Here is a 12,126-nt window from a genome sequence, read left to right as displayed (position 1 = left end):
TCATTTCAGTTTTTATGTAGTAGTTGGTATGAATAGGGGTATTAGATTTTTCACATTTCTTTATTCTTACAAATTATGCTGCAGTATGCATTCTTGTAGTTGTATCCTTGTAAGTAAGTGCAAGAATTTCTTTAGGATGAAACTTAGCAGTGGCAGTACATAATTGTATGGTTTACATCTTTATCTTTAGTAGATACTGCCAAATATTCTCCAAAGTGAGGGTTCTAGTTTACATTCCTATTGGCACTATACAAATTCCTGTACTACGTTTTCTGTACACTTAATATTGTTGACACATGGGTATACATGTGCTTGTGTAGTTCACCAGTTTCATGAGAGTGATATAATATTATATTAGTTTGTATTCCCATTGCTAATGAGATTGAGCATCTTCTCATGTTAGAGGCCATTCTGATTTCCTGTTCTGTGAATTGCCATTTTTTTAAAAAAAAATAAAGGAATTCTTCATGTGTTCTAATCCTTGTTGCTTATGTGCAGTATAAGTATCTTCCCCAGTCTTACCTCTTTACTTGGTGCTACCTTTTCTGAACAGAAGCTTTTCATTTTAACCTTGTCAAATTTATCAAAGTGTATCTTTAAGATTTTTTGCTTTTTGTCTTAACTCTTCATATAATCTAAAGTAACAAGGATTTTTTAAAATCTTTTTTAAAAATTATACTTTTGCTTTCACATTTATGGGTTTGTTGTTGTTGTTGTTGTTGTTTTTAAGGAGGGCACAGCTCACAGTGGCCCATGCAGGGATCGAACCGGGAACCTTGGTGTTATTAGCACCACGCTCTAACCAACTGAGCTAACCGGCCACCCCCACATTTATGTTTTTAATCCAACTATAATTTATTTTGGCAGTTCTTCTGTAGCACAGTATTTGTTCCTAGAAATCACCATGCTTTATGCAGAATCATGCAATAAAAACCGCAGGGTATATGGGGAAAATGGGGTTGGGGTACAATGCTCAAAAATATTTCGTCAGTGACATATTAAAAAAAATACTTAAAAATGATAACACAGTTTTACATATTTTATGTTAAATGGTTACGAAATGCATAAATACCACAATAAATACGATTTTTTTATTTTGAAAAAGATGAAGTTTGCTTGTGGAAGTATGATTCACAAGGGTTGCAGCTTGTGATTTATTGTGAAGAGGTAGGTAGGAGGAGGATTATCTGAAATCTGCAAAGAAGTTGTCACTGCAGTTGTGGAGAGTGTGGCTCATCACAGGCGAGAATTGAGGTAGATGTTTGATGTGTGTGTGTATTGTGTATTGCTGTGTGGCTCAGTACAGTTGGGAAATGCTCTACCTTACCTGGTGTTTGTTTCAGAGTTAGGACTATGGGATGGCAAGCAAGCACCGAGGGAGTAAAATTTAAGGAGGCTTTTCCCTTTTGGGATCCCTAGGCATCTCATTTGTCTCACCTTAGTCTTGGCCCTGTTTGTACATGAAGAAACGCTTAAGCATACACTGAAATTTGTTATTGTTCCCTAATATATCAGTCATGTTTAACACATTCAAGTTTTTGAAACAAACAGAGTAGAGCTGACTGCACATGTGAGGTAGAACTCTAATTTTTTCACATGCACATGTCAGATCTTTCCCCACTAGTTGTAATGATGCTTTTGGCATATATATCATAGTTCCAAATAATGAGTCTGGTTCTTGTTTCTTTGTGTTGTTTTCATTGGTCTTTTTACTTCTCCCTGTGCCAGTAGTATCACAATTTCTTAATCACAGGCCTGACACTAACTTTGTAACCTTGGACAAGTTAATTTCCGTGTGCCTATGAAATTTTTTTTTTAATTTATTGGGGTGACAATTGTTAGTAAAATTACATAGATTTCAGGTGTACAATTCTGTATTACATCATCTATAAATCCCATTGTGTGTTCACCACCCAGAGTGCCTATGAAATTTTAATAGTGCCTACCTCGTTGGGTAGTTAAAGGAATAAATGAGCCGCTATATTAAAGTGCTTAGAAGTATGCGCCTGGCCCAAGAGTAAAGCTTAAATGTCAGTTATTTTGTTATTATTAAAAGTAATTTCTATAATTTGACATCTAGTAGACTGGGATTGTCATTTTGTTTTTCTTTTCCCAAACTGTCTGAGAGGAAACGGAGAAGCTTATGGAAGGATTCTCCTAACAAAGTGATATTTAGGCTATGAAGATGATAGGAGTTAATTGAGTGTTGAGAGCAATAGGAGAATATTCTAGGCACAAGGAGCTATGAAGCAGAAAATTGTGTGTCCAGAAACTGAAAAACAGGCTTTTATAGCTAGATCTCAGCACAAAGAAAATTCGTACCAGCTGAGACTAGAGAGGTAGGAAGGAGCAGATCATGCAAGACCTATTATTGCAATATTAAGGGTTTTAGCATTTATCCTAGTATCATAATTATAACTGTTTGTGAAGATTGATAAGCCATGAAGTATCAATCTTCACAAGTAGTTACAACTATTCAAAAAAGTAATTCAGAAGCTAAAATTGGGCTCATCTGGACCCTAATTGCATACGAAGGATTAAGAGTGCTTTTGAGAATATATAAATTTAGGTCTTTGTTCACTCATTTGTAATATTGGTGAGTTATTCATTCTGTTCTTGGCTTTTATGAGTTCAAATTGAGGAATTGAGATTTTTGGCAGATTCAGAGATTAGGAGTAGAGTTTTTACAGTACAACAAATCTGTAAATGTCTTGAAATAAATGTTTTTCATTTATTTTTCTACTGCATGTAATATTGTTTTTCATGGGAACACCTAAGAAGACTATGCATTATTTCTGTAAGATGCTCTTATTATTTTCTATTTGCTTCATGTTTCATTACCACAAAATTCTACAAGTAAGATAGAGGTGACCTATAGTAGAAGTATGACACCCCTTTGCAATTGAAGGCAGTGTGGAAAGCAGCTAAATATTCATCAAATGGGAGAGTCTCCTTTCATAAGAGTATCATTATACAGAAAGTAGTCACTTCGAATTCTAGGAAAAAGAGTTGAACTAGAAATGTTACGGCAGCAGATGAATACTGCCCAGTGCAAAATCTCCACTATAACTGAAGGATTTATTCAATACTTTGGGAGACAAAGCCCCATATTTTACAAATATCTTTTAAATAAATATAAGTAGAATTTTGATAGTATTCCACAAATAGTTTTAAACATCTTGGGTTTTAAACACCTTAACCTTTACTTTTGATTTTGTTGGTGATTGAACCTGGTTACATGTGGAGAACATGTTGTGGGAAAGAATTTAAAATAATTATGAACCAGTGGTAAAGCGGTATTTCATATTAGGTTACATATAGTCAGAATAAATTTGTGAAGTTTTTTTAGGTTTATGATTTTGTATGTTCTCTTTGCTAAAGAACCATTATTTTACTTTATCTGTCACTGGTCATCTGCTGAGACACTAATTCTAGGTATTTGGAAATAAGGTGAATATAGTTTCAGTAATGCTTATATTTCTTGTTGTATCACACTTTTTTAATCAATCAAAAATCAATCCTGCTTGTCCCAGTAGATTTTACTACTATATGAGAAACAGTTGGAAACAGTATTTGTTGTTAACTATTTTTGGTAAAGAAGCTAATTTTTAATTTTTAAAAAACTTTGATAATTGTTATAATCAGTCTTGCAAACCTTTAATAATTGCTTTCCTTACTCCCAAAAAGATACAGTAGAATATATAAAATTAACATACAGCGTTTGTAAGTTTTTTTCGAAAAAACTATTTTTCTTATTTCTTTATACTTTACCATATTGCATTTTAAAATCTGATTTTTATGCTTACCATTCGAATTTTTGTTCAGTTGGCAAATATTTTATTGAAGAGCTATTTCTTGTATTTTTAAAAAAGTATGGTTAAAGGTTTTTTATTAATGTATATGTCAATACTTGTCCTCAAGAAGTAGATATTTATAGAACAATAGAAATAATACTTATACAAGTGAAATATTTTTCTTCCAAATACTGTGACGTTAAAATTATTCTCAATAATCTTTGAAGTAGGCATGCACTTTAATATAAAATGAAATATCACACGTAGGTAGCTTTTCTGCTCTTTTTATAAATCCAGGTTTTTCCTTTACCAATTTCTTTTCTTTTTTAGGTACCTAGTTGATAGTCGCTGGTTCAAACAGTGGAAAAAATATGTTGGCTTTGACAGTTGGGACAAATATCAGATGGGAGATCAAAATGTATATCCTGGACCCATTGATAACTCTGGACTTCTCAAAGGTATTATTTCTTTCAGTCAAGTTGTAAATGTGTTCATTTCAATATGTTAGAGTCAATATATGTAATATAGAAGATGTTAATGTAAATAAATTGGTACATTAGAAATTTCTTTGTATTGTAGATTTGACCTAATGAACTCAGATTGTTCTGTCTAAATTAGTTATTATTCTGTATCATGACAAATTTTGTTTTTCTTTTATGTAATAAGGGTTTATTATTTTTTAAAACTTTAAATAAAGAATGTAAATTAGAAAATGCTATCTTACTATTTGGGGGAAATGCTGTGTTGTATATTGTTTTTCCTAATGGGCACATGATGTTTTTATTTAAGTTGGGGAGCACTGGTCTATGTTTACATTCTTGGATTTTTGTATTAATCTTCTACAACCCTCAGTACTTGTTAGCTCTTCTATACCTCTCATTACATTAAAAAAGAATAAAACGTAAGTATCAGAATTGCCATTTCTGGCCAAGAAGGGGTAACAGATTTATTTTCTATTTGAATGAACTAAAACCGTGACAAAATACATGAAACAGGCTCTCATAACATTGGATATCAGACAACAAAGAACAGTGATTCCTGAGAGATGGGGAACAAATGAGGTGAGCCCTATGATTGCCTCAGCTTATTATATAGGGAGAGTTTCCAAGACTCGCAGAAGCACAGAAGCGGAAACCCATGCAGAGCCTGGCAATCTTCCTGGAGTTGAGGACAGAGTTTGGAGCCCAGGGAGATGAAGGCTGCTAGAGTTTTCAAGGTAGAGTACCAGAGAGGAATGAGCAGCACACAGAGAGAGACCTAGAGATTCTCAGAAGGTCTCTTTCAAGTCTTCAGCTAGCTGATGGTTGATCAGTGCACACTTGTGAGGAAGTTGCCTGAGGCCAGGGAAAGAAGCACCCAAAAGAATTAGAGGAAGAACCATATGGCTCATGTGGGAGGGGCCAAGAATAATGTGTTCACAGCAGCTAGAGTGAAAAACCGTATAATTCACAGGGTAGATGACTGAGAACAGTTTTGCCTCTGAGTAGGGCAAAATTAATCCTATTGTCCTTCTAACTTGAAAGTATCAAACTCTTGCCAAGTAACTTCGCTGACTGTCAGAACAAAACCCAAGAGTATTTACAGAAATACAAACATATCCAGTATCCAATAAGATCAAATTTATAATGTTTTGGGTCCAATCAAATATTACGTGACATGCAAAGAAGCAGGAAAAAATAATGCATAATGAGGAGAAATATCAGTGTTTTAAAATTTTTTTTAAGTGGATAAAAGGAACAAAGAACAAATGAAACAAATACAAAAACAAATAGCAAGATGGTAGATTTAAACTCAGCTCTATGAATAATCACATTAAGTGTAAACATTCCAATGAGAGGTAGAGACTATGAGATTGGATTTAGTACTAATACCCAACTATATACTGTATAAGAAACCCATTTCAAATGTAAAGATACAAATAGATAAAAAGTAAGAGTGAAAAATATATGCTGTGTTGTGGTAAAGAATTCTAAGACTGACCTACAGTGACCCTCACTCTTGTATAATCATCTCCTCTTTGAGGATGGGTGGAATCTGTGAATAGGATGAGGTATCATGACCATGATTATTTATGTCATGTGACAAAAGGGAGACTATCCCAGTGATCTTAATCTAATCACATGTGCCCTTTAAAAGCAGTTTTCTCTGGCTGGTGGCTGAAAAAGTCAGAGATTCAAAGCATGAGAAGAATTCAGTGCATCGTTGCTTTGAAAATGGAAGGAACCACATGAGAAGGAAGACAGGTCCTCAAAGAAGAGAGATTGGCCTGGGGCCCACATAGCCAGCAAGGAAACAGGGACCTCAGGGATGGATGGATAAATCTGACAAAATGTGTGCAAGACCTGTACAATGAAAACTACAAGACATTGCTGAGAGAACTTAAAACCTAAAAAGAAATCCTGTTAGTGGATCAGAAGGCTCAGTATTGTTGAATTCCCCACACTTAATCTATCGATTCAGCACAATCCCAAATCACACTTTTAAAAAATTGCAATAAAATTTATATACCATAAAATTAATCCTTTTACATTTTTCAGAGGTTTTTAGGGTATTCACACAGTTGTACAACCATCACCGACATGTAATTCCACATTTTCATTATCCCAGAAAGAAACTTCATACCAATTAGTAATTCACCCCCTATCCTCACTCAAAACCCTCAGCCACAGGCAACCACAAATCTACTTTCTGTCTCTATGGATTTGCCTATTGTGGACGTTTTATCTAAATGTTTGACTTTTCTCACTTAATAGTTTTCAAGTATTACCCATGTAGCACAAATCAGCACTTCATTCCTTTTATGGATGAATAATTTTCCATTGTATGGATATACCACATTTAATTTATCCATTCATCAATTGATGGACACTTGAGTTTTCAGTTCTGGCTGTGAACATTCCAGATTTTTGGGTAGATGTGTATTTTCATTTCTCTTGGGAATGTACTTATATATGGAATTACTAGGTCACATAGTAACTCCGTGTAACTATTTGAGGAACTATTAGAATGTTTTCCAAAATAGTTACATCATATTACATTCCCACCCGCAATGTATGAAGGTTCCAATTTCTCCACATGCTTGCCAATACCTGTTATTTTTTATCCTTTTATTATAGCGATCCTATTGGATATGAAGTGTTATTTCATTGCAATTTTAATTTCTATTTCCCTAGTGATTAATGATGTTAAATATCTGTGCTGCGTATATATCTTTATTTTGAGAAATGTCTACTGAGATCCAGTGCCTATTTTTTAATTGGTTACTTGTCTTTTTTTGTTTTAAAGGTTGTTTACACATTCTCATACTAACCCTTTATCAGATAGATTATTTCTGAAAATTATCTCCCATTCTGTGTATTGTCTTTTACTTTTTTAATGGTACCTTTGAAGGACAAAAGTTTTTAATTTTGATGAAGTCAGTTTACCTATTTTTTTTCCTTTGGTTGCTTATGATTTTGGTGTCAGAAAACATCGCATGATCCAAGGTCATAAAATATTTAATCATGTTTTCTTTTAAGAGTTTTATTGTGTTAGCTCTTAAATTTATGTCTTTGATAAATTTTAAGTTAATGTTGGCCTATGGTTAGAGATAAAAATCAACCGAACAGATTAGAGAATCCAAAAGTAGATCCACACATATATAGTCAATTGATTTTAGACAAAGATGTAAGGAGGAATTCAGTGGAGAGGTTATAGTCTTAAACAAATGCTGCTTGTTTCTGTTTGCAAAAACACTTGAATTTTGATCAATATCTGTCACCATGTACAAAATTAACTCAAAACAAATTATAGACCTAAATGTAAAAACAGTAGTAGCAAATATCAGGTATTCTTTTTTTTATTTTATGAGTGTTCTCTCCCCTTAAAAATTTGTCCAGTAGATACAAATTACTGTGTAGATTCTGGTATGAAATAAAATCATTTAGCCAAACACTTGAATTGTGGAAAGCAGAATAGAAGTCTTAATTTTAAACTCTTCTTTTTCTAAGTTTTCTTCGAGGCAGTTGGATACAGTGAAAGAAAATGGATGTTAGGGTGAATGGATTTGTGTTTGAATCTACCATGTTTCCCCAAAAATAAGACCTAACCGGACAGTCAGCTCTAATGTGTCTTTTGGAGCAAAAATTAATATAAGACCTGGTCTTATTTTACTATAAGACCAGGTATAATATAATATAATATAATATAATATAATATAATATAATATAATATAATATAATATAATAATATACCCAGTCTTATTTTACTATAATATAAGACCGGGTATAATATAATACTGGGTCTTATATTAATTTTTGCTCCAAAAGACGCGTTAGAGCTGATTGTCCTGCTAGGCCTTTTTTTTCAGGGAAACTAGTCTCTCCAATATTCTGTCTGTGTGACCGTGGGCAAGTTAATCACTACCTGAATGTATTTAACTAATAAAAGTAGAGATATCTACTTCATAGTAGTGTTTTGAAAATCAATCGAGATAACAGGTGGTTTTTTTTATAACACCTTTTACTGTACCTTAAATTTTGTGTACGTATGATTTGGGGCAAGTTATTCAATTTCCCTGATTATTATCTAATCTAAAATGGAGATACCTACCTATCTTATAGGATTGTCTTGGGGGTTGGCTGAAATAACATGGTTATCCACTGTATTATGTCTCAATAGCACGTTATCAATACAGGGGCTTAGAATATTTAGTAAGTTTCTTTTACCTTCAGTGATTCTGAAAATATGTTGTAAATTATCAGTTTTCACAAAGAATTTAAAAATTAGAAGGTTTTTAAAAACTGAGCTTAAAAATTAATACTTACTTTGTTTCTGCTATTGAAGTCTGTGTCATAAAATTCAGAGACTTCCCACTTCTATGTGAAACAGTTTCCTCAAAGTTTTAGTATGATTCTGAGACCACAGATTGATCCTAGATAGAATAAATAACTTTCTTTAATCCTTTCCAAATTTTCCTGCTTCTTAGTTTATATTGTTACATCTAATAAGAATAGTATGTTCTCATTATTGAAATGCTACCAATATTTTGGTTCCCATTTTTGTTAATTTAAGATACACTCAGAATGAGAAAATCCCTTTATGTTGTATATAACTCGATAAACTATTTCTGTTTCTGTACTTTGGAAATTCAAGTAAAGGACCAGATAACAAATGAATCTCAGTTTGGGACTATGATGTAGGTATAACTCAAGGTATTGCTTCTAGATTTCTTGCCTATACACCAAATTGTTAGTTTAACCAGAATTTTGAAAATGGATCATAGAATTAGAACCACATCTAGGAAACGACTTCCACTTTCGATCTGTGGAGGAGTCTAGATATGGGCCTTCTGGAGTAATACGTTGGTTCACAAGATGCCCTTTTGTGATTTCCATCATGGTTTCCAGCCCCGTGTGCTTTGGAGCCATTGTGAAAGATTATTGATTTGTTTCTGAGCCTCCTATATCAGCTAATGCTAGATTGGCCACTGCTACCATGCAAGGGATCTCTGATACTCAACATATTTGGGAAACACTCTTCTTTTAGGTCCCTTGGCAAACAATTACACCTTGTTATATTTTAAGAGCCTAATAAAATAAAAATGATGTCTTTAAACACTTTGGTTGGCTAATGCTAAATATTGGAACTTTTTAAAGCAACAGTTTATTTTGGAATATGTTGATTTAGATGTGAACCTCTTTAGTGCTTTCTTCAAAATTCATTTAAACATATAAATTAGTCTTCTAGGTCTTAAGTAATTTTTAATATATATAACCAAAGTATTTAGGAATATGTACTGTTGTTTCTTTTTATGTATTGAGTTTGTTTTTCCTTTTGCAGATGGTGATGCCCAATCACTTAAGGAACATCTTATTGATGAATTGGATTACATACTATTGCCAACTGAGGGCTGGAATAAACTTGTCAGCTGGTATACATTGATGGAAGGTCAGGAACCAATAGCACGAAAGGTACATATTAAGAACTGAATAAAAATGTTTTTCTTGAACAATTCACATTTTATTGTTAATCTTATAATGACTTGTAAAGCCTTGTCAATGATCTTTCAAAAAAGGCTATCAAATGTTACTTCCTGATACTATATAATAACAAGAACAACTAACACATATAGAGGGTTTACTATGTGCTAGCTGCTATTACAAGCATATAACAGTAGTCCCTCCTTATCCATGGCTTCGCTTTACAGGGTTTTGTTTACTCGCAGGCAACCATGATCCAAAAATATTAAATGAAAAAATTTAAGAAATAAATAATTGATAAGTTTTAAATTGTATACCATTCTAAGTAGCATAAAGAAATCTCATACTATCTCACTCTGTCCTGCTGGGATTTTAATCATCCCTTTGTCCATTGTATACACGCTGTACATGCTACCTGCTCATTAGTCGCTTGGTAGCCATCTCAGTCATCAGATTGGTAATCAGAGTGAGAGAGAGAGAGAGAAAGAAACCACATTCACATAATGTTTATTCCAGTATGTTGTTATAATTCTTCTGTTTTATATGTGTTAATCTGTTGTGGAGCCTAATTTATAAACTTTTCCATAGGTATATATGTATTATATACGTATAGGAAGACACATAGTATATACAAGTTCGGTACTATTCGTTGTTTCTGGCATATACTGGGGTCCTGGAATGTATCTCCTTATGGATAAAAGGGGACTGCTTTATATATTATTAACTAAATTAATCCTCACAGAAAACCTTATTAGTTAAGTATTATTATTCCCATTATAGATGAGGAAATGAGGGCAGAAGTTGAGAGGTTCAGGGCCTTTTAGAAGTCATATCAGTTTACAAACTAAGGTAGCCTGACTGTTTTCTTAACCAATGTACAACACTGCTTTTTTGATAAAACATTTAGAAAATAATGAAGAAACTACAAGTTGATGAAATGTCTTGCAACATAATTTTTTAAAAAAATTTAAAAATGCAGATATCGCTCTTCCCTGATTTTAAAGTTTTACAATTATAGTCTGGAAGCATTAAAAGTGACCAATTTTCTTTGCTTTTGGAACTGAAAAGTCATTTATGAAAGTGAGGGTATTGTCGTAGAATACCAAATGCTTATAGTAGCTCTGCCACTTATACAAGTGTTTGACCATGTATTTGGGTATGGAAGGGAGTCGGGGAAAGATTGGGGGGAGAACCAGAATCTCTGGTGTAATTATTTATCTGGTTGTTTTCCCACATAGAAACAATTTAAAAGATGAATTATGTAACAAGGGTATAAACCTCTAGTAGACCATATTTGTATTTATTTGGAACTCATGCTACAAAGTTGCTATATTAACAATTTGTATTTGTCTGTCTATGGTTTAGGTTAGAATTGAATCTTATTTTCTAAATGTGAATGTGCCTTTGATTTAATTTAGTGCCTTAATTTCACTTAAATCTTTTCTTGTAGCCATTTCAAAATTAGGATTCCTGTTCTAAGAACGCTAGCCTGATATGTTTAAAATGACCTATCGTTTTATCTCTATTACTGGAGAATTGAGTGTTTTGACCATTTGAAGAGTAGACTAATTAGCTATAAAACTATCTATAAGAACTTTATTTCTGGGATAAAGGAAAATGTGTGTCTGAAATATCCTCAAATGTGTTAAACTGAATTACTTTATATGATAATATAAATTATACACTTTCAATAATACAATTTTTTTTCTTAATAAATATAACACATTATACAAGTGTTTATTATGGGTAAATAGATTAACCAACAACTTCATTTGCATCACTTTTTGAAAGACGCCTTGTTGGCATTGCTTGAAATCTGTGTCTGAAAAGCAAAGAAAAAAGAAAAAGAATTCTGAATACTTCACAAAGGTAGAAAGAAAAAAGCTTAACAAATCTGCTAGGAGGCCATACATTTATTTTTAAAAAGGTGGTTGGAATTGACTCAACTTGTAAAGTAATTTTCAAACTTTAATGTGCATAAAATTACCCTCAGTTTTTATTAAAATGTGTCTTCCTCCAAAATTAAATCAGTAAATCCAGGAATTTCCATATATACTATATTCCACATAACTCTGTTGCTAATGGAACTCATTTAAAAAATGGACTGGCCTTTTAGGGTCTGAAGCCAAACTTTGAATTTTACTAACGTCTCATTGCATTAAGGAAGCTAGCGTTGGTAATGCCCCTAGCTGTGATGCAGAAAGAAGTTAATCATCTTTCTGGGCCTCAAATTGTCTCTAAAATGTTTCACTTGTAGTATTAGGCATTCACTTAAAAAAACAAAAAAACAAACAAATGAGCAGGAAATAAAATGGAAACAAAATCTAAGAAAAATAATGGACAATAGAAACAAAATGATGAGGAACCCAGAT

General features: G+C 32.8%; 1 protein-coding gene across 4 annotated transcripts in view; it reads left to right on the top strand.

Annotated features, from left to right (window-relative positions):
• USP15 (ubiquitin specific peptidase 15) overlaps positions 1 to 12,126 on the top strand; it is a 112,548-nt gene that overhangs the window by 17,600 nt on the left and 82,822 nt on the right. For all 4 annotated transcript variants that reach the window (XM_019732415.2, XM_019732414.2, XM_074325468.1 and 1 more), the window contains exons 2-3: positions 4,125 to 4,252; positions 9,615 to 9,745. In XM_019732415.2, the coding sequence (XP_019587974.1) occupies positions 4,125 to 4,252; positions 9,615 to 9,745 (259 nt within the window). The remainder of the gene's footprint in view (positions 1 to 4,124; positions 4,253 to 9,614; positions 9,746 to 12,126) is intronic.

The sequence above is a fragment of the Rhinolophus sinicus genome, linkage group LG02 (genome assembly GCF_036562045.2).
Source record: "Rhinolophus sinicus isolate RSC01 linkage group LG02, ASM3656204v1, whole genome shotgun sequence".
Lineage (NCBI taxonomy): Eukaryota > Metazoa > Chordata > Mammalia > Chiroptera > Rhinolophidae > Rhinolophus > Rhinolophus sinicus.
This window is presented reverse-complemented; position numbering and strand designations above follow the sequence as displayed.